Genomic DNA, 23,654 nt, shown 5'->3' with positions numbered 1-23,654 from the left:
TAATGGGTTAATTTCATGTTTGCGCTGCGGGTTTCTTTTATAGTCAGATTTTTTTTTACATCTTTAAATCTACCAACGCCAACAAAACCCTCACTTCACTCCTCCTCCCACTCTGCGGGCGAACAAGCGCTTCACCCGCCCAACCTTCACTTCACACCACGGTGTCGTAACGCACGTGTTTCTGACTACGGACGTGGGTGGAGCCCCCTCGCCTCGAAGCTCTGACTCTGCCCCATCAAGAAAGAATGTCTCCCCTGTCGACACTGGGGAAGGCAAAAGAGCCTCTCTCAGGGGAGGAGCACTGAGGGGCCGACACGCGCCTCCTCCAATCACAGCTGGCCACCACGACACCCGAAACCCCTCGTCCAATCCGGAGGCGAGTTACCAGAGAAACAGATCCCTCCACCCCGCACGGGGGGGGGGGGGGGATAAAAAGAATTGCGAGGCTCTCAAAGATAAGTGGGGGGGTCCTTTTTCGGTCGTGCCTTGGTCATCTTGGTCCCCGTCTTCGTTCCCTGGTCGTCGTTCGTTGGTGGCTGGTCGTCCATAGGATCCTGGTTGCTCGCTGGATTCTGGCTGTGTGTTCGAGTCCCACTGTGGTGGTTCGTGTGCGCTCGTTGGATTGTGGTTCGTGTGGAGCGCTCCAGCTGGGGACCCTGATCCCTTTAACAGACTCTGAGCTCACAAGTGCGGGTCGGCCAGACCGCACGAGGCGGCCAGGTACCCGACCAAACTCTAACCCCCAGCTTGCCTATCCTCCATGGCTGGAGGGTCTGAATAAAGGCCAGTTGGTTCCATTTATTTTTGCGTGTGTGTGTCTGTCTGTGGCCAGTCTTACAAGTAGAATTGTATAAGTGCCTTGATTATTGTACATTGCAATTTAGTCGGATTAACTCTGCTCTGTGTCTCCCTTCCTGATTATTGTGAATAAACCCCGTGTTAAATGTACCAGCTTGTTTTCTGTGCTTTCCCTCATTGGCCTAGCATGTTTTGGGTTTGAGTTATAGTGAGGCTGATTGTGCTATAGATTGTTATTTGGACCGGTGCGGCTTTGGTAATTCCCTCTCGGTTATGCCGAATCCGAGTCGGTAACAGCGACTCGGTTCGGACAAAGCCGACCGAGGGTGTGGCTTCCCCGGTGGCTAGACCGCTCGGCTAATTAGTTAAATTGGAATCGGACAAAAAGACCCCAAACCGCGCGGTCGAAATATTGGCGTCCACGGTCCATTAAGCGATCCGTCGACTTCGGAGTTATCCGGAGTGACGACCTTCAATTCCGGGTGTTTGGTGGGAGACGGCCCAACTGCTCCATCCAGCGGTCGTTCCCGGCACCACAACAATATCTTCCTGATGTTTTACTGAAGGGCAAGTGACGCCCTTTGACCTGTGTCTGGATCAGAGTGTCTCTTCCAAAACTCCAAAACCATGAAGCTCAACGGCCTGGAACTTTGCGTGCACCCAAAGGGGACCCAGAGGGAGTGCATGATTCAAAATGGTGTTTTGGCTCATTAAAACACCCCTTTTGATAATAATTAATGGCCTTATTTAATTATACCCTTTATCAAGGCTTCATCCAAGGTCAGCCCCTTGGTTCAGCCTGCTTTCCCTCACTGGGGTCTTAATTCGTCATTTTTTGTGGCCTGTTCCAATTCCACGGTTTCTTAGAGGGGACCCCAAACAATCAGAACACATCGATGCTAATCTATCCCTTGACCTCTACAATATATATATATATATATATATATATATATATATATATATATATATATATATATATATATATATATATATATATATATATATATATATATATGATTTTTCTTTTCTGAATTATAAAGTTGGTAAATCTGTGATGAAAAGTTAAATTCTTCGACTTCAGATTGGCTGTGACATCGTACCTGGAAGTAGAACACCAGATTCAAACTGTGTATGGTTTACATTTCGGACCGATTTTACTAAAACTGAATAATTATCGACTCCCCCCCCCCCCCACCCACAAATTTGCCAAGTTGATGCGTCCTTGGTGCTTTATAGGCATACAAACTGAGTTGGTTTCATGCAACACCAATAGTCGAAAGACCTTGAGTGTGCTAGAGATTTTGGCGAGGTGTGTCCAAAGTACCCAAGTGTGGATCAGGCCTAAAAATGTTCGCTTTTGTGCTCACAGCATTTTACGGAGCACGTTACGAAACAACAGAGATGGCTAGATCTTGTGGTTATCCGTCACGGTTGAGAGAGGATGCCATCCCCACGAATAAGTGGAAGAAACAACAGTTGCGTGAACCTGTAACACCGTCTCAACAGAGCTACCAGCGCATGTACACGGGCAATTTGAGCGGTGAATCAAATACCTGTTGCCATTTCCCAGCAGTTACCACAAGAGCACCTGAAAATAATTATGAATAACACTGGTCTGCGTCATTTAAGACGTCTAGGTTTTCTCAACGGTTCTTTTATGCTTTTTGCATGCTGAATTTAGAAATGTATCTCATTTCACTCAATATCAAGTCAATTTTTTTTTTCTATCTCAATTTTAAGGAAAAAAAATAATCATTTTTGTTTTTCTAATTAGCATTTTTAGGTCATCTCTACCGAGATGACCTAATAAAGCTGGACCAAATGTCCGTCCGTCAACAATTTTTCTTTCCAATCTTGATGAAATTTAGTATGTGGGTAGAGGTCCATAAGTGTTGCACAACGATATAACTTTTGTCCGGGTTCAAGGTCAGGGACGAGGTCACCAGGTCACGTAAGTTATAAAAATCGCCATTTTCAAAACCTATCTAGTCTGCCATTCTACAAGATATTCGGCAACTGTTTATTGATTATGATAGTAAAAAATATTATCTTCTATCTAACCGGACAGATTTTTGAATTTCCGTCCCGTTTGGCCGCCACGTAACCTGGAAGATGGTCAAAAACGCCAATGCGATTCCCAAAGAAGGAAGGAAGGAGAAATTAAATATAAATATAAAACACATTTTTAGCCTTTTATATTTATACGTTTTCCGCCGAAGGTGCAAAAGTTTCAAAACCCGAAATGTAAACGTTGCCATTTATTTTCAAAATATAATTTCGTGCGCGCGCGCACGCCAAAATGCCGAGTCATCTTTAACCAAACTGCGCAGTTCGAGCTGCGCAGTAGAACTGCGCAGTAGTCTTCGGTCATAACTGAACATTGAGAACTTGTGGTATTATAGAGATGACCGTCACCCCCCACATGGGGGTAATTTTTATTTGTTTATTTCGTTTTTTTGTGGACCATTTGTTTCATATCACAGGTTGCATTGATAAATCTAAACTGATGTTGAAAATGAAACAAACTACTGATGTATGTATAATCGAAGGGGAAACCATAATGAAATGCTGTGAGAAATACTGAATGGAAATTTTGCCAAAAGCAAAGCTATGGAGAATATAAATGGGGTTGGTTGGGGGGTGGGGGGCAGTTGGGGGCTGAAGAGGCGGTCGGTTGGCATGGAAAGAACTTCGGTTATCTTCTGTCAGGCGGTAGGCCCAAACCGTGCCTCGATCCATTTCCCAGCCAAGCTTTCATGATGTCACCCTCACTCCCATGGAGTGTTTCGGAGAGGCAACAAGCATGGATTGGAAATCTTCCCTGGTGGAATGGAACGAGGTTGCCGAGGTTACCAGCTCCACCCACTGTGATATCTGCATAATGAATAGTTACACCGAATTCCCATTTCTACCAGTACACACCAAAAAAAAAATTGTTCATTTGAGGTTGGACATCTACAAACCTGTCAATGACTGGGTACCCTGCTCGTAACTCAAAACAATCGTACCATGTGACGAAGGTAAATTATTGCAATCAAATACCGATTGCGTAACGTAATTTAATCTCACATACTTAAAATGTGGACGGATCGGTGCAACCAGCTCACAAATAAGATAACGTTTATATCAACACTCGACTCGGTGGTGTAATGGCTAGGTTGTCCTCACTGAGTCTGGGAGGGCGGTGGTTCGAACTACGGCCGAGTTTTACCAACTACTTTAAAAGTGGTATGTACTGCTTCCTTGATGCTCAGCATTTAAAAGGATAGAGCACAGAAAACAACCGTAGGTTGGTAATAATAGCGCAGGCTTTGATGGGCTTAATGGCCGCCTTCTGCGTCAAAGTTCCTTGAAGGAGAACTCGTATTATTAAAACAACCATTTTATATTTCAAACTTTACGAGTCTATCATTACTGCGTGCTCTACGCTTACTATTTTTTGCTCAGAAAAGTTTCTGATCCAATTCCAAGCTGGTTGCCACGTAAGATCCCATGCGTGTTTATACAACAGCTGCCAATGATGCAAGGCGAGATTCTTGCTATTTCAGCAGCTGGTTGTTGTGCAAAATGTTGTGAGCTTTTGGCCAGTATCCATGTGGATGCATCGATGTGTCCGTGTAGAGAAGCCTGCCTCCGTACGAGGCATTAACCCATCTTTAGGTCGGCCTGTTAACGGTCACATCTGAACCTCTGTCTCCTGTTGAGCGGAACCCTGGTTCAAATCCCACATACTGTATCTGTTCATTGACAACTACTATTCTTGCAATTCATGTAAAAGTACATTGATGTTTTCTTAATGTATGTCTTGCGTTGATTTTTGTCATGAGCCTGAGATCATTGGACTGTATACAATAAGCAAACAAGCTTAATTGGCACTAAAAATGCAAACATAACTCTGCCTTTATGCCAAAAGGTCTCTCCAAAATAGATTGCATTGGTGCAGTCGCAGTAGCGATTTGTGTGTGACCACGTATGGCAGTCTCCTTTGGACCAGAAAGCCTCAGGATTCCGCTTGCACAACTGTGCACAGTGTCGAAGTGCAATGTCTCGTTGCCGAGGCATGTGATACTTATCCCGTACAAACGGTTCGGCTCCAACAGTGAGTGCGTCACTTTTCTCAACACGATAATCACCGAATCTTCACCAAACTTTGGATTGTCCACTTTATTTTGTCATGGAACATCCAATGCATGACTTTATAATCGTTTAGTTCTTCACCATTTCCGAACATGTCAACACGACGTCAACACTCGTTCAATATAAAGGGAATCCTTGTTGGAAATCTTCACCTCGAACAAGAAGTTGAGTATATTGACTGATGCGTGATAACGATGCACTTTGAAATGCTTTCTTGCATCGGACAAGCTTTACACCGTAAACTAATGGCCACGAGTGTTATCGCCACGCTTTGTGGGGGGAAACTCCCCTCCCACCCCCCTGAAAAACTGGGGGCTATTGTAATTGGCTCCGTCTGTCTGTCCGTCACGCTATCTCCTCAAATGGTTGTGCAGAAATTCACCAAACTTGGTAGTTATGGATCAGCACTTGGCAAGAATGTGCGAGAAAAGTATCATTCTGACCCCACCGCCTGGGGTCCTCTGGGGCGGGGTCAAAAGGTCAAATACCAAAAAGAAATTAAAAAAAATTAAATGATGAGCACATTTTGAAATGAAACTTTGTTGATGCAATCAACATTGGAGGGGGGGGAATGCATGAAATACCTGACGAGTTTTTGGATTTGACTCCCAGTTCATTGCCCAAGGGGTGAACTTCTGGTTATAGGAGACAAAACGGTGGGGGAGAGGGGGACGTTTTAACTCAAAATTTGATACTGGGTCATTCCTGGTGCAACTGTTTGCCATCTTTTAACTTCGCTTTCGGTGGGAAGTGTTGGGGATTTGTGATGACGTGCCATCGACGTCATTCCATATCTCAATGTTTCGATGCCATGTCACTGTAAATATGCTTTTAAATCGTATCTTGGTGAAGGATCATTCTTTATCGACATTACAATACTGTTTGTTATCACGGTGATTTATGATAACCTGATGTTGATGTTGCAGTGATGGAGCTCCATCCAGTCTCGATGCATCTGCTCGTGGCACTGTTCGGAGTTGGCTCTTGGGTGGCCATCAATTCCATCTGGGTTGAGCTGCCAGTGCTGGTCAAGTCATTGCCAGAAGGTGATCTATTTAACCTTCATGTTCTAACCAGGGTTGAGGGGCTGACAAGGTAGCATATTCACCTTTGAGCTTTCTTGTCCGAGTTCATTACCTGACGCTACAATAAATTGTCATCCTGGTATTGTAAGATGATAAAAGGCAGAGCTTCGCACTTCTGAGTGCACAGTCCATTGGTTGGGACGTTAACTGAGTAACTTCTATCGGCGTTTACTGCTAGTTTATGTGAAAGATTCTCTGTTTTTTGGAAAGAGTATGCCATTGTGTGCTAACAACTTGGTCAAATTCTTTCTTCCTACCCTGAGTAGTACAGCTGGTAAGGTAATGACAAACCATCCAGTGTATTCACTATTTTGAGACCTCTTCAGCATTACCAGAAAGGGTATGGACTCTATCAACATCAGCAGCACTGGTGTGTCTCATCATGGCCTTATCCTACACACTTTCCATGCACAAGTACTCCAGAAGCCATAGAAAATTGAGCATTGTATGGGATAAAATAATCTACACAATATTTTTATCTTGCCAAAACGAAGTTTTTGCAAGATATGTTAGTCAGCTTGTATGTTTTTTTTTTTTTTGCTTGTTTGTTTGTCTGTAATCACGTATAAAAAAATTCTGCAGAGCACAGTTATCATTGGAAATTTTTGTAACTTCGCATATCAGAGGCCTATAGAGGTCCCTTTCAGTGCACAAACTTTTGAAGGTCAAGGTCAAAGGTCAAGGTCACTTTGTCGCAAATCAGGGGAGTCGACGAAACCCTTATTTTTTGAGTAATTTTGATCGGATCGTTTTCAAACTTCATGGGAATATAGTTCATGGTCTGGCGCTCAGTTGATTAATTTTTGGTGGCGATTGGCCTTGACCTTCATGGTAAGCGCCTGAGGTCAAACATATTTGACCCCGAGGTCAAATTTTCAAGTTTTAGGAACCATATCGTGTAGTACCTCAAATTGAACACCTCGATGAATGCTTTATCGATATGTCAAGCTTGAGACATTATGACGTCATTTGGTGACGTTATGAGGCAAACGCATATTTTTCATGGTTACTCTGCAGAACGATTCTCATCGGAATCTCTCGTAGGCAGATATTCCTCAAGGAGTCGCTCCTGGTGGATAGCAGCTCTGTTCACCTCAGTGTGACCTTAAAGAAGTCACACGTGGTCACCTTTTGGCAAGATACGGGTCACCCTGCGGGTGACATTGGTTTATTATTTATTTAATGCATCACACAGTATATCATGCTTCGTTTTCATCAACATTGCATTTGACATGATCAGTTAGTGGGGGTCTTTCTTGGAACCTGTTTAAGGAATGAGCTTTTGTCATGGACTGTCGTCAAGTCAATTGGAGAAAATTGGATGAATCTTGGTGTCTTTGGACAAAAATGCATATTAAGTGAAAAAGGCCTGTTTTCATTGCCAGGGTTGTAATGTGAAGTCCATTCAGACTCCCTCACAGCTTCATCTAGACTCCAATTCATCATCTGATTTAATTGTTCACACCAACATGGTCTAAGACTCGGTTGCAGCAAACAGGGAAAATCGTCAGACCAAAATTGATGTTTTAAAAGGAAAAACCCAGTCTGATAGCCGTTACGTGAATGCATCTTGTCTGGTGCGATGCTTTGGGACCCTATCATTGTTTGATCCTTGCTGTCTTCTTTCAAGTCGTATGAAATGTTGATGTTGCTGAAGATCGTGATGCAATCATTGACCGGAAGGAAACGGATTGGGGGGGGGGGAGTGAAGAGGAAGAAGAAGAGCGAGAGAAGCGTTGTTTCCTGGGGATTATGCTGCAATGACAAAATACACCGGAATATGGAGATTGCTCTTTATTGAGTAATAATCATACGGGGGTTCCAAGTAAGAAAACTTCAATCCCACTGATTGTAGTGACACAATATTAAATATGCAGTGGGGTGGGAAGAGTTAACATGGGACATAGTTGAGGTTGGGGAAGGGGGGGTGGGGATAAAGGAATTATGGAGGGGGTGAGTTGTGGATGGGGGTGGGTGGTTGAAGGCTTCGGGTTGGGAGCGGGAGGTTGGTAACTTGGGGTTTGGGAGGGTGGGGGTTGAAAACTTGGGCTTTGTAAATGGGGGGGGGGGAGAGAGTTGAGGACTTGAAGTCATATTGCACGTATATTCTGTCAATCAGCTACAAAATATATATTTATGTATATATATTTCGCTAACTTGACCAAGGACCCAGTGGGCGAGTCCTCTCTGGCGTCCCAAATATGAGAGCTGTATTGGCGACTTACCCTCCTCTGCTTCAGATTCTTCCACCTCAGGCCCCCGTCGATGAGGTAATGCTGTTCACCCTCCGCGTCCTTCGTGGCTGACAGAATCGAGAGGGCAGGATGACGCTTGTAGGAGTGCGTGTTCTTTTTTTCCAAAGAAGCGCGACACCATCTGCTCGTGAAACCTTCCTTTCTTTCTCTCATGAGCCTTCTCATACGTTCCATTATCGCCTCTTCTCTCACGAGCTCTTTGCATCCCTGTTTGTGCAAGCTTTCCCCGTTCCCTTCTGCCTTTCTGCTTCTTCACATCAGCTCTCTTCTCTCCTCCCACAAGCCTTCTCTCTCTCCCATTGGTCCGCAGCCGATGTGGGTGGGTCCACGATGTCATTTGTGGAAAATACCACGCCGTTCTGAGGGAACTTTCAACACAGCACTGACCCCTCCCTTTACGCACCCGAAGCCGATGAGACCCCCCTCCCCCCAGGCATGCATGCAAAACGCCCACTCACACTGTTCTACACTCCACCACGCCTTCAAGATGTGCCGCACCTCACAGGCCATGGCGAGCACCAAGCATCATGAACATGCATGTGCAAGCTCCCGATGAGTGAAAGACCACAGACTGGTCAAACGTGCCCAGTTAAACAATGCACGAACGGAGGGAACACGGAGAGGAATTCCGCCGGGCCTGTGTAGAGGTGATTCTCGTCCCGCTTACAGGGGAATTCGCGCATTGCGTTCATCCAAGCCCATCTGCCGGAGCACTGCAGTTAGAGCAGAGAGCGGTAGGCTCTTGACAGAGGAATCTGAAGTGAAGGCCCGCTGGGCCAGTTACTTTGAGCGGTTGTACCAGGCTGATCCACCAGTTGTCAAGTTGGACGTCAAGGGTGTTACAATCCCTGTTGCTGACTCTCCAATCAACTGTAGTCCACCTTCGCTTGTGGAAACACAGGCTGCTGTGAACCGGTTGAAAAGGGGTAAAGCTCCAGGGATCTGTGGCATCCATGCTGAACTTCTCAAGGCTGGTGGAAATGCTGCACTCGTGTCGTATGCAGTTTTGTGCTCTGCCTGGAACACAGGCATCATCCCAACTGTTTGGAAGAGGGGCCTTGTTGTCCCCCTCTGGAAAGGGAAGGGTGATTTCCAAGACTGCAGCAACTACCGAGGGATGACACTGCTCTCAGTGCCGGGCAAGGTCTTTGCTCGGATAATTCTTGATAGGGTTCGCCACCATCTGCTTGAGCACCAGCATCCAGAGCAGTCAGGCTTTACACCAAAGAGGTCAACAATTGACAGTATCCTTGTTCTTCGTGTCCTCACCGAATGCAGATGAGAGTTTCGGCAGGGGCTGCTTGCAGCCTATGTTGATCTCTGTAAAGTGTTCGATTCAGTGAATCGGAATGCCCTCTGGAGGATTCTTGGTCTTCGTAGGGTGCCACTAAAACTGATCGATCTGATGTCTGAACTCTACTCTGGTACTGAGAGTGCTGTGAAGTGTGGTGGTACCATCTGACTTATTTCCAATTGTTACTGGAATTCGTCAGGGGTGTGTACTGGCCCCCACACTTTTCAGCACTAGTATGGACTGGATTTTAGGGAGGATGTCGGAAAGATCAAGCTGCGGTGCATCGTTTGGGAATGTCAAGATCTCTGACCTTGATTTCGCAGATGATGCAGTCATCTTTGTGGAGACTTTAGATATCCTTTTGGGGTCCTCGAGGTGCTGAATGAGGAGTCGGAGCCGCTGGGATTACGGGTTTCTTGGGTCAAAACTAAGATCCAGGCTTTCAATGACATCTTGGATGCTGCTGTCCTGTCTGTGTCTGTTTGTGGTGAGGATGTTGAGGTGGTGGAGAGATTCACTTACCTTGGCAGTGATATTCATGTCTCTGCTGGCTGTGAGTCAGAGGTCAATAGACGTCTGGGTCAGGCCTGGGGAGTCATGGATTCACTGGATCATGCGGTGTGGCGCTGCCGGTACCTGTGCAGGACAAAAGTCTGAGTCTTCAGGTCCTTGGTGCTTCCAGTCTTGCTCTATGGATGTGAGACTTGGACTCTGACCAAGAATCTGAGACGGAGACTTAATTCCTTTGGTACCAGGTCTCTTCAGATAATCCTTGGCTATCGCTGGTCAGATTTTGTGTCTAACGAGCGGTTGCTGAGAGAGACTCGGATGAGATTTGTTACCTGCATGGTCCGTGAGCGTCAGTTGCGGCTGTATGGACATGTGGCTGTTTTCCTGACGCTGATCCTGCTCACCAGATTCTCTCAGCGAGGGATTCTCGTGAGTGGGGGAGGCCAATGGGCCGACCACGCGCCTCGTGGTTGCAGCAGGTTGACTAGAATCTCAAGGAGATGGGGATGGGCCTGGCATCTGCCTGGGGGGTGGCCAGACGGAGGCCCCTCGAGTACCGGCGGAAAGTGGATGCAGCGACGCAGCGACGCGCTGTTCTGGCACATGCTCCCATACCTGACCTGACCTGAATCTGGAAGCCATGAGCACACAACATACAGGTCCTATAGAACAGTTATATCGGTAAGTATGTGTCTTGGTTAGGGTCCCCGTCCCTCGTTTAATGGGTGAATAAGGGTGTGGCGCATTCAGACAGCAAGAACGAGAGAGCTGCAGAGACACCATCCCCCACCAGAGCCGCAAGGGTTGCGCTCCACGTCCCTGCCGACAACACCAAGAGCTCGAGATTAAGAGATCCTGCCGCCAACAGAACCGCAAGGGGTGCCCGCCGTCTCCCCGAAGGATACGGAGGAGAGGTTTGGTTGCCAGGACGAGCGCCGAGCGGAGCTGAGGAGGCTGATCGCGGCTCGCCTCTCGCTGGTGACCGGTTCGAATCAGCACGAAGACCACACGAGGTGGACAGGTCCGAAGCAGGCTCTGGTCTTCAACTTGCCTTCCCCTCCGAGCTGGAGGCCTCAAAGGCTGTGGCCACCGTTTATTTTGGGTGTGTGCGTGTGTGTGTGTTTGTGGCACCAGTCTCGTAAGTAATAAATTGTTAAGTGCCTTGCTGTGCATACGTGCATGTCTTTATTCGGATAACTCTGCTTCTTGCGTGCCCCCCTGCCCCATAAATAAACCCATGTGTTAAATGTATCGGTTTGTTTTTGTGTTTTTTTTATTGGTTTAACACTGTGCGTGTTGGAGAAAAATTAGCTCGGCTGTTGCCGCTGTAAAGGGACATTTGGACTGATGGAAGCTCGGTGACCGTCTGCTCGGGTCGCACACGGTTCGAGCACGCTCGCGGCTCGTTCCGTACGAGCGCCGTCGATGGTGAATTTCCCCGGTAGTTTGGACGACGTGGGTATTTAGGTAAATTGAAATTTGCAATCGACCTGACCCCACATGGTCGACCTATTGGCGAACTTCGGTCCGATAAGGGGCCTGTCGGCTCCGGAGTTATCCGGGGTGACGACCTATAAATTCCAGGTGTTCGGTGGAGCCGACTCTACTGCAACATCTCGCAGTCATGCTCGTGGCAGATACCTGGCCCCACAACTATATATATATAATATATATATATATATGCCAAAAGAGAAGGACTGGAACCTCCCATGCTCGGGGTTTCTAACTTAAGTCCGGGGCTAAAATGACTTCTAGAAGGGCAAGAGACACGATCTCGGGATCCATATTGGGGTTTTTGAGGACGGCGAGTTCAATAGTTTCATTTTAAACACCCCCTGACGTCATCTTCAAGGTCAAAAGGTCATATTTCAAGGTCAAATTACTGAATTTTGGTATTTTTTGCCCGTTTTTGTGTCTAACTCATAAACGGTGAGAGATGGCTGATTGTAATAAGATGCAAGTGTGTAGAGCTGTCAAACTTTGATATTTATTGTCATATATCATATTACATAAACATTATATGCATGTCACAACACTATGCCTATTACAACTATGTCTATGTCTATCACTAGTTGAAGAGCTTTTCTTGCCTCCTGAGGCATCCCAAAGCTTTTTCTTTGTCACTAACATTGAGGACATGAGCTTTCAATGGAATGTTAGCTAAAGTAGAACATGCAGCATTACGACGAGCTAAAGGTGCATCTACAGAGGATAACGGCTCAGCAAAATGAAATCGGCAACGCATTTTAGTCTTGTCATACAAATTATAGGCATTATGTACAAAAAAAGACGGTTGACATAGTCGGCACACTCAATCCACCTCTATTCAAATTATCGAGAAACTCAGAAGACACCACGTTAGCATCTTCATCATCAATGATCTCCTCCATACTAGTGCTATCGCCATATTAATGAACAAGGTGTCCGGCCAAATAAACTACTTTATGCTTAAGGGCATCGTCAGACCCCAAGAGATCCTGAGTGCCTTGAGGAGTAATCTCTTCAATGAGTTCACTGCACTCATCTGGATTTATGGAAGTTGTACAGTTCTTGTCGCAATCTATCACACGAGAACTAGATTCGGGCATAATGTCATGCTTGATGAGTGTTTGCAAATTTACAATTTTATCTGCAGCCATAATGTCAACGACGTCAATGTAGAAGTTTCCACCGCTTCTTTGCCTGGCTTGGCCGAAAAACTTTTCCAAGGCTTCATCTGCAAATATAGCAGGAATAATGTAGTCAAAGTCTTTCTCTGCCAGAAGCAATTTGGCAGCATCCACATTATTACGTGTGGGCACAGTGAAGGCTTCAGCAGTTTACTGAGTTTGCTTTAGCTTACGACAACCTCATTGCCATGCGCAGGTAGATATAATTTGGCAGGCCTGCTCCAGCCTAGTGAAACTTGTACAGACTGCTGTCCAAGGTTGTCTGGATTCGTCGCGCAGATGGATAGCTGAGAAACGGTCTTTCACGTTCATCATCTTGAACCACTCACTCATTATCTGGGTGAGGATGATTGTGCCTTTGCTGATGCCCAGTGAATCCTTGAAGGTCTTTAAAGCAGCGACAGTCTTGTCATTGAACACTTGGCATACCAATGGTACGCTCTGGCGTTGAAGGGGCTTGGGGAAAACAGCGGTGTGCGTCAGCTTGGTTAAGCGAATAGGAGTAGCCCGGTTGATCTCATAAACCTTCTGAACATCACTCCACTAAGCTTTGTACTCATTACCATCTACGACAAATGAGTGTGTCTTGCCATCAACAGTAATCCAGTTGTTGCGAACATTTTTGAAGATGTGCACGTAGTTGTACACGAAGAACATCGATTGCTCTTTGAATTGACAGCATTTGGCAACTTCCTGGTCCTCCAAGTTTTGAATAAACACTGCGGTTGGTATTGCAATTGTCACATATCAAAGAAATCACAGTACCGCCAACACCAACTACAGCTGATGCAGCTTCGATAAGGAGTTCCTTCCGCTGATCGGCAGTTAGTTTTTTGCAGGGCAAAATGCGTAGAATATAGCGTGGACCACCAAAATGGCAGGCAACTTCAACAACCATCGCATGTGAAGGAAGCATTTCATGTTCACCACCCGCTGCTGCATTTAGAGCATATCCTACAACATGCCTTCCAGAAAATCGCAATGTCTCGATCAGCTTTACCTCGTCAAACATTAAATTGACCAAATGCTGCTGTGGTTTAAGCTGGTCGAACAAGGTTTTGAGGTTGGAGTCCTGCTGACTACGAAAAGCAAGCATCTGTTTTACCTTTTTTGTTGATGATAGAATGATTAAGCCGGATCGACGAATCATTTTGTATGCACTGGGTGATATGTTGTGAAGCTGCATTGCGAAAATCATAGTATCACTATCAAATCTGTGACGATCAAGAGGTTTGAACATAAGATGCAGCTGCGACAGAAGGAAGGTGAAATGAGGAAGCTCGTGTGCCTCAGTCATCCAACAGAGTTGGCTTATTACAAGCTGAAGAATTTCCTTGCTTGTGCATTCATAGATGTTTACCTGGTCAGTTATGGATCTAATCTGGGACCATTTTGAGAGCAGGATGTTCTTCTGCAAAGGAAAAAGTCGTTTGGGCACCTCAATGCCATCTTTCTCAACTCTGTTCAAGAATAGAAATCCAAAAGGTGAGTGAACTTAGTGGAAATGAAAGAACTGCTTGACAGTTTGTCCAGCAGCATCAGTTCTTGATAGGTAAAGGTTTTCCTGGTCTTTTATGACGTCAAAGCCAGGAAAATAGGAGCTGATTTTAACACAGAAGTGGTCGAAATCTTGGATATTGTATGCAGCCTCATCAGCTGCCTGCATCTTCTTAGCTCTTGATTCTGACCGAGAAGATGATGTTGGGCGGGGGCTGAGGTCACCTGCTTCAAAGCTGATTTCGGTACTCCAGGAAATATTGATGGGGGTTCTTTGGGTAGTTTGCCACCCCGAACTGACACCCAATCACAATTGAAATGTGTCTCACAAATATATATATATATATATATATATATATATATATATATATATATATATATATATATATATATATATATATATATATATATATATATATCCTTTAAGCACCTCAAGCTTTCTTTCTCATTTGGCATTGCCAATATCCATCTCTCCCTCTCCTCAGGATCTTTTGGCAAGGATATGACCTTTACATAAGGCATCCCATCATAGTTTCCTCTACAACCAAAGCAGCTGCAACGACGTGGCATAATGTCACCAAAGCAGGAAACAACACAAAAGATCCTGTGAGATCACCAGCTGGACAGTTTCTGAAAGAGAAACAAACAAAACATACATTAGTTAACGATGATAGAAATCAGCAAGTAGGTGCAGTAGGTGCACAATGTCATGTTTTGTCATAGACTTTACAAAAGTTTTCTTCTACGAGTTAGACACAAAAACGGGCAAAAAATACCAAAATTCAGTTATTTGACCTTGAAATATGACCTTTTGACCTTGAAGATGACCTCAGGTGGTGTTGAAAATGACACTATTGAACTCGCCGTCCTCAAAAACCCTTATATGGATCCCGAGATCGTGTCTCTAGCCCGTCTAGAAGTCATTTTAGCCCCAGACTCAAGTTAATCCTTCAGACTCGAGTTACAAACCCCGAGATCGTGACGTTCCAGTCCTTCTCTATAGGAGTCTATGATATATTTAGACTCATCTGTCTGGCCCATCCTAAAATCCTCCTCGGTAAGATAAAATTAAGTAAAATTTGTTTCAAATGTACAGGAAAATTATAAAAGTAATTTCATTCGGCCCAAAAAAAACCTTAAACTCGGGCGTTGTACAGGCAACAGACTGCTGCCTCTTTCGCTCCAGGAATTTTTTTTTCTTTCATGTTGTGAAATGTATAATCTCCCTTTTTCAACCAGCATAATAATAAAAACCTTCCTTTTATTCCTTCTTTCTTTATATGGTGGTGTTGTTTTTTTTGTTTTTTTTTTACCATGGGCTTCTGCTGGTTTGTGAATGAAGTGTTCCCAAATTGAGGTCCACTGTTCCAGCATTTCCTACTTCAAATTAACGCTGCACTTGCTTTGCCAAATTTGGGGAAATACCAGTCAGTTTAAAAACCTAAGAAGTATGAGTTTTGTTTCATCATTCGTACCATTATTAATATTACTGACAATTATGGATATGAAAGAAATCACACGATGAATACCAAAATATATGAAAGATTGTCCAACATGATTGCTGTTTTTTTAATGAGCTTGGCTCGGGAAATTAGCTGGATCACCGGAAATCTGGGTCCGCAAAGTGTACCGTCTTTATTGTAGACCAAATCAGGAGTGTTACTGCTTGTCATTTGTGTTCCTTGATATTTCTCCTTTTGAAACTTAAAATTTTTTTTTTTAATTATTATTGTTTGCTTTCAGGATGGGACCTGCCCTCCCACCTCACCGTTCTGATGGCCTCTGCCAACATTGGCCCTCTCGTGGTCACGTTGGCTCACAAGTTTTGTCGAGAACACGTGAATGAGCGTCTCGCCATCCACACGTTGCAAGGCATTGCGGTACTCGCTTCCTTGCTCCTCGCCTTCTTCTGGCACCTCGATGTTCGTGTGGGAAAGAAGAATGTCAGCATTCCTTATTTGAGCCTGGTGTTCGTCCTTTCGGTCGTGTGTTGCACGTCCAACGTGACATTTTTGCCATTCATGTACAACTTCTCAGCACAGTACGTCAAGACTTTTTTTTTGGGACAGGGCTTGAGCGCACTGCTGCCATCTGCCATAGCTCTGTTTCAGGGTGCCGGGGTGGCCGTGTGTGTCAACGCGACCGTAAACGGCTCGAGTTATGAGATTCAGACTCGCTACCAGGAAGAGAACTTCTCAGCAACAGTGTTCTTTTTTTTTCTCTTCGCTGTGCTCTTTATTTCGGCAGTCTCCTTCATCGTCATCGGTGCCACTTTGCGCCCCGAGCGTGCAGGTGAGTCTCGTGTATTATGGTGCCCATCAGCCTGAAATAGAATAACACTAAAATTCAACAACTCCTTGCAATGTGTACATACATATACCTGCTTACTGGTACAGAGATCACATGTTTTGAACACACTGATTTGCTTCTGTGTGATCGTAAAATAATTTGTTCTGTGGATTTTTTTTTTTTTTTTTGGTCTACAACTGGCTTTTGTCGGAACGCAACTCTCTTCCTTTCACTGGCCCCCATTTTTTTCTCTCATATGACTAGGTACATACAGACGATATACTGGACTTGACTCTCCTCTCGTAAGTGGGGAATGGCGGACTTTATAGCTTGCCACGCACATGCACAGTCTGCACCACACAGGCTACGAACCAGACCTGATTTATTGATACTGCTGTTGTGATGGTTTCATACCGCATCCTTACCGTGACTGGCCAGCTCGGAACCACTGGGAGGTTTGTTTATTTATTTATTTTATTATTTTCCCGCCCAAGGACTGTGACTCGTGTGATACACCGAATTCACAAGCTCTAAAACTGGTTGGACCCTTTCAATGCTAATGTCTTGGAGAACATATATATATATATATATATATATATATATATATATATATATATATATATATATATATATATATATATATATTTTTTTTTTCCAGGTATGAAGGTATCTCGTCTTGACACCTCATACGCACAGTACGGCCATTGTCGCAGTGACTTTTCAATTGCTCACTCGAGGATTTCTATCCCACGCTTTAAAAAAAAAAGGTGGGGGGGGACATTGTAGTCGGCGTCTGTCTGCATGTCTATCCGTCCCTGATGCGATCTCCTCATAAACGGTTGTGCAGAAATTCACCAAACTTGGTAATTATGATTACATGGCAAACAGGTGCAAGAGCAGTCTCATTTTTGGCCCATCCCTTGGATCACTGGGGCGGGGTCAAAATGGTAAATACGACAAAAATGCAATTATAGGCACATTTTGAAAAAAGATTGAAATTAAACTTTGTGTCTGCAATCAACATTGAGGGATTCATGAAATAGTTTATCAGTTTTTGGATTTGACTCCTGGTTCATGCCCCAGGGGGTGGAGACTTGAGGTCACGGGTCAAAACAGAAGATTTCACTCAGAATTTGATCTTGGGTAATTCCTGGTGGAGCTCTTTGCCATCTTTAAACTTTGTTTTAGGTGGGAAGCGTGGGTACTTGCGATGGCGCACCATATACTTGGGCCTACTTTGATATTGCATAGTTTTCTTTCTTTCTTTCTTTCTTTCTTTCTTTCTTTCTTTCTTTCTTTCTTTCTTTCTCAGATCGAGGTTCATGGAAGAGCAAGGTATATCTGATAGTGGGAGAAACATCAAGGGATGAACAAACAGGAAAAGAGGGGAGGTCAGGTCAGGTATGGGAGCATGTGCCAGAACAGCACGTCGCTGCGTCCACTTTCCGCCGGTACTCCAGGGGCCTCCGTCTGGCCATCCCCCAGGCAGATGCCAGGCCCATCCCCATCTCCTTGAGATGATGGTCAACCTGTTGCAACCATGAGGCACGTGGTCGACCCACTGGCCTCCTCCACTCATGAGACTCCCTCGCTGAGAGAATCTGGTGAGCAGGATCAGAGTCAGGAAAACGAGCCACACGTCCATACAGCCGCAACTGACGCTCACGGACTATGCAGGTAACAAATCTCATCCGAGTCTCTCTCAGCAACCGCTCGTTGGACACAAAATCCGACCAGCGATAGCCAAGGATTCTCCAAAGAGACCTGGTACCAAAGGAATTAAGTCTCCGTCTCAGATCCTTGGTCAGAGTCCAAGTCTCGCACCCATAGAGCAAGACTGGAAGTACCAAGGACCTGAAGACTCGGACTTTCGTCCTCCCGCACAGGTACCGGCAGCGCCACACCCCATGATCCAGTGAATCCATGACTCCCCAGGCCCGACCCAGACGTCTATTGACCTCTGACTCGCAGCCAGCAGAGACATGAATATCACTGCCAAGGTAAGTGAATCTCTCCACGACCTCAACATCCTCACCACAAACAGACACAGACAGGACAGCAGCATCCAAGATGTCACCGAAAGCCTGGATCTTAGTTTTGACCCAAGAAACCCGTAATCCCAACGGCTCCGACTCCTCATTCAGCACCTCGAGGGCCCCCAAGAGGATGTCTAAAGTCTCCGCAAAGATGACTGCATCATCTGCAAAGTCAAGGTCCGAGATCTTAACATTCCCAAATGACGCACCGCAACTTGATCTCTCCGACATCCTCCCTAGAATCCAGTCCATACAAGTGCTGAAAAGTGTGGGGGCAAGTACACATCCCTGACGAACTCCAGTAACAACTGGAAATAAGTCAGAGATGGTACCACCACACTTCACAGCACTCTCAGTACCAGAGTAGAGTTCAGACATCAGATCGATCAGTTTTGGTGGCACCCCACGAAGACCAAGAATCCTCCAGAGGACATCCCGATTCACTGAATCGAACACTTTACAGAGATCAACATAGGCTGCAAGCAGCCCCTGCCGAAACTCTCGTCTGCGTTCGGTGAGGACACGAAGTGCAAGGATACGGTCAATCGTTGACCTCTTTGGTGTAAAGCCTGACTGCTCTGGACGCTGGTGCTCAAGCAGATGGTGGCGAACCCTATCGAGAATTATCCGAGCAAAGACCTTGCCCGGCACTGAGAGCAGCGTCACCCCTCGGTAGTTGTTGCAGTCTTGGCGATCACCCTTCCCTTTCCAGAGAGGGACAACAAGGCCCCTCTTCCAGTCAGTTGGGATGATGCCTGTGTTCCAGGCAGAGCACAAAACTGCATGCAACGACACGAGTGCAGCATTTCCACCAGCCTTGAGAAGTTCGGCATGGATGCCACAGATCCCTGGAGCTTTGCCCCGTTTCAACTGGTTCACCGCAGCCCGTGTTTCCACAAGCGTAGGTGGACCACAGTTGATTCGAGGGTCAGCAACAGGGATTGTAACACCCTTGACATCCAACTCGACAGTTGGGGGATCAGCCTGGTACAACCACTCAAAGTAACCGGCCCAGCGGGCCTTCACTTCAGACTCCTCTGTCAAGAGCCTACCACTCTCTGCTCGAACTGTAGTGCTCCGAGGGATGGGCTTGGATGAACGTAATGCGCGAATTCCCCTGTAAGCGGGACGAGAATCACCTGTCCACAGGTGATGCTCTACCCCCTCACAGATTCTTCGCACATAGGCCTCCTTGTCCACCCTCAGTGCACGTACAGTTTTACGCCTCAGCTCCCTGAACAGCTCAGCTCTGCCATTCAGCCTGGCCCTGCGGCTCTGGTCAATGGTATCCAGTGTCCCTTGAGAGACAAAATTCTTCTTTGCCCTGCGGTGAGCTCCAAGGCATCCACCGGCAACATCAAGCACGGTGGTCTTGAAGGCGCTCCACAACTCTTTAGGACCCCCCAAAGCACCCAGACCCCCCAAGTGTCCACTCAGCCTGTTCGCAAACTCCTCAGCTACTCTCTCATCCCTGAGCTTGGCAACATCCAGCCTCGGCTGGGATGGTACCATTCTCCAGGATTTAAGGTGCAGCTTTAGAGTTGCTACAACAAGCCTGTGGTCAGTATTGAGGAACTGAGCACTCCGGTGGACCCTGCAGTTCTGGATCATCCTCCAACGACCGTCAATGAGGACATGGTCAATCTCCTTTGCCACACCGCCAGCGTTGGAATACCAAGTCCAGCGATGAGCTTGTGGGCGCTGAAACCATGAACCAGCCACCCTAAGTCCATGACTTCTTGCAAAGTCAAGGAACTTAGTGCTATTCTGGTTCATAGTTCATAAGAGGGGAGGAAACACTAAAACTAGCAAGTAACATGGTTGGGTTAGGAAAGGTTTATGGGGTTAATGAAGATCATGGGACAGAATTGGGGATGACAACATGGTGATGTACTGCCGAGAAAGAAAATGTCGTACTTTCAGAGTACCCGAGTACTGAGAAAGAAAACTGGGACAGAGCAGCCTCCGGAAAGTGGTTTCATCGACTGGAGAAACGAGGAATACAAGAGTTGATCATGTGTGCAGTCAGGCTGAATTTGGGAAGTTTAACTCTGATGGATGGGTTCTAGGCGAACCCGTCTCCTGGAGCTCACAGGGAGGATTTGAGGATAGAGCAGAGGGAACTATACTGCACTCGGAAGAGTGCTAACCTCCACCAGACTGAACAGTTTACGTTTTGTATTCTACTGATAGGCCGGATCTGCACAAAGACCTTAACCAAAAAATCGAATCTGCTTTTGTTGTCATCTAACCAACTCATCCACCAAGTTTTTTTTTTTATTTTTTTTTTATTTTTTTATTTTTATTTTTTGTCATCCATCCATGTTTTGAAATATCAATATATCGTTTTTTGGCCCCAATTTTCAACGGTGAAGAATCACTTTAAAAAAAAAAAAAATTGGAGGCGAGCTTTGCTATGTAGTCTGTCCAAAAAAAGTCCTGGATGGTGGTGAGGCTGAGAAGTTCTGAGGACAACCTCTTCCAGCAGATAACCATGGAAATAGAGAGGTGGGTTCGTTTGACGATCATTCCTGAGTGATGGTGTAAGGTCTTGTGGAATTTTCCAGGATTGAAGGACATGTTCCATTTGTCAGTGAGATATAGAGATAGATGGATGACACAATGTGGAGTCATCTGAAAAAAGGAAGGCAGGGTTTTTTCCAGAGCATCAAAGAAGTAATTTATAAAGATGAGAAATGAGAGTAGCCCAAAACACTGCCTTGGTGAATTTAATCCTCTGGGAAGGAAAGGTGTCCATTGATGGACACATGTAGACAGTGAAGGAAGTCAGAAATCCTGGAACAAATGTGGCCTTCTCTGCCACAGGCAGAGAGCTTGGCAAGAAAAGCAGTATTGTCTGGGAAAAAAAAAAAAGAAAGAAAGAAGTTTTTCTCAGCTGAGGGCTGCCACCAAGTTTTCATTGTGTTTCCATAGTAGGGTCATTCGACCTCAGTTCACCCAAGGGTTGTAACCCGACCCCCTCAGATTTGGCTAATTTTTTGCATGCTTGTTACATACGATTGTCTATGTTCACATACAAAATTTTAGCTAAATCGGACTAGGGGTTGACGAGATATGACCTTGAGAACTTTTGACCTTTTCGACTAATGTCGCGTTTCCACCAAAATTCAAATCCTCATATCTCAGCAACCCCTTGCCCTATATCGATTATTTTGGTGTCGTTGGAAAGGTAATTGTCCATATTGTGACGTCCATGGAACTTGAACAGTCCCGCCAATGTAGAATGAGCCGAAACGATGGAGGCGGTTTATTTATTTAACCCAAAGATGGTGGTTCCAATCGCTCTACCGCAAACGGGACGAGGAAGGTGGCACGAGTCACTTTTCACTGAGTTGATGATGTTTATTTGTTTTTATTATTACCAGAAATAACAAGACTGGGCAAGAAGAGGGATCCGGGGCGATTCGACGGGATGGTGTGGGATCGGGCGTGGGGAAAAACACAGACAATTCCAATGAATATACAGATCTCAATCCCTCTAAGGCGCCAAGCACACACACACGCACGCACGCACGCACGCACGCACGCGCGCACACACACACACACACACACGCACGCACACACACACACACACACACGCACGCACGCACGCACGCACACACACACACACACACACACACACACACACACACACACACACACACACACACCGTAGCTATTTCTGGTGGTCAGGCTGGACCGTGGTGCGGACGCAACTGTCCCTGGATCGGCGTCGAACGAGCTGGCCTTGCTTTTGTCAGGGGGGACCGTGGTGCTGTCGACCTCCTGTTCTTGGCCCAAGTCCGCTCACAGCCGCCAGGGAACCAGTTCTGGCGCCAAGTTGCGAGCAGGAGAGGGAGGCAGGTCCGCCCGCCGTTCAACCCCGTACTCCGAGTCAGCAGAACCCCAGAGCCAACCAAGATGAGGCACGAGGCTCAGCAAGGCTCCAAGACACGATCAAGAACACGATCGAATCAGCACAACAACAAGGACGCTCTCCGTGCAGCAGCCTCTACACCAAAAAAACACGATCTTTTTGGTTGTGATCTTCTTCCTCTTCTTTTTCGACCCCGAACAGAACCTTTTTATCCTCCTGTCCTCGTCACTTCCAATCGAGCCGTTTATTGGCCCACCGCCGTCGCCTTCTGCCAATCGTGATCACCGGGCGGAGCCATCCGCTGCACTCTCCTGTGACGTCACGGCCAGTCTCCAGAGAATACCAAAAGGGGTTTACGCAGACACACTTACCCTATCCCGTGTCCCTATCTAATTACGTGACAATTATCATTTCTCCCCTTGAAGAAATGAACATTTACGAGACAACTTATCACCACTGAATTGCTACTTATTACATCGAGATCCTGGTAAACTCGAACAGCATGGCATACCTAATTAAACATCCTAATTACCCTTTGAATGCATACCCCCCCCCCTCAAACGTAACACTGCCCCCTCCTCTGGTGCCGCAGCTCCTGCAAGATATATCACAGGCGCTACCGTACCAGCCTTAACACTTACTGACTCGCACCTAATTAACCTAACGAAATAAAGTAGGAGGGGCAATGGGCAGCGAGTCGCAGCTAACTTACCTATCCTGCTTAATGTACTACCCCCTTATGGCCTTATCCTCGCCTAAACAATCATTCGTTTTTTATTTTTTTTATTTTATCACATGAGAGCACTGAGCGAAGTTGCACTCCATCTTCTGGATCATCGCTCTTGCCCAGCACTCTTCCAGTGATCTGGGGAGGGGAAACAAAAGGTTCCACAAAAACACAACACTTATACTTTACATTCCTACTCTAAGCCTTAACGACACTATTCACAGGATATTTACACTTGACCGCCTCCCCCAGTGGATGCTAATAGACCCAGCGTTACCTGGGGAGCCAATTTTCAAATTTGCTTGCCCAAAATTATGCGGACATCATGCCCTTGCTGCACATGTCAAGTTGTGCGGGATCGAGTGGGACTCGTACATCTTCACAACACTCACACTATGGTCATCATCACATTTCTAGGTCATGGTCCTCATTTTAATCGTGCAGGCTGAATCCCGTCATGGCCATGGGGTGGGTTACCAC

At 45.9% G+C, this 23,654-nt stretch overlaps 1 protein-coding gene across 8 annotated transcripts in view; it reads left to right on the top strand.

Annotated features, from left to right (window-relative positions):
• LOC147022455 (riboflavin transporter 2-like) overlaps positions 1-23,654 on the top strand; it is a 59,592-nt gene that overhangs the window by 21,474 nt on the left and 14,464 nt on the right. For 7 of the 8 annotated variants that reach the window (XM_085893353.1, XM_085893351.1, XM_085893348.1 and 4 more), the window contains exons 2-3: positions 5,862-5,981; positions 15,989-16,537. In XM_085893353.1, the coding sequence (XP_085749479.1) occupies positions 5,864-5,981; positions 15,989-16,537 (667 nt within the window). In that variant the 5' untranslated portion in view covers positions 5,862-5,863. Of the gene's footprint in view, positions 1-4,001; positions 4,027-5,861; positions 5,982-15,988; positions 16,538-23,654 lie in introns of those variants that run through there. The other variant, XM_085893345.1, reaches the window with a different exon arrangement.

This window comes from Eptatretus burgeri, chromosome 8, assembly GCF_056783735.1.
Source record: "Eptatretus burgeri isolate ZD-2024b chromosome 8, Ebu_testis_v1, whole genome shotgun sequence".
NCBI lineage: Eukaryota > Metazoa > Chordata > Myxini > Myxiniformes > Myxinidae > Eptatretus > Eptatretus burgeri.
The sequence above is the reverse complement of the archived record's forward strand: the minus strand, read 5'-3'. Positions and strand labels throughout refer to the sequence as shown.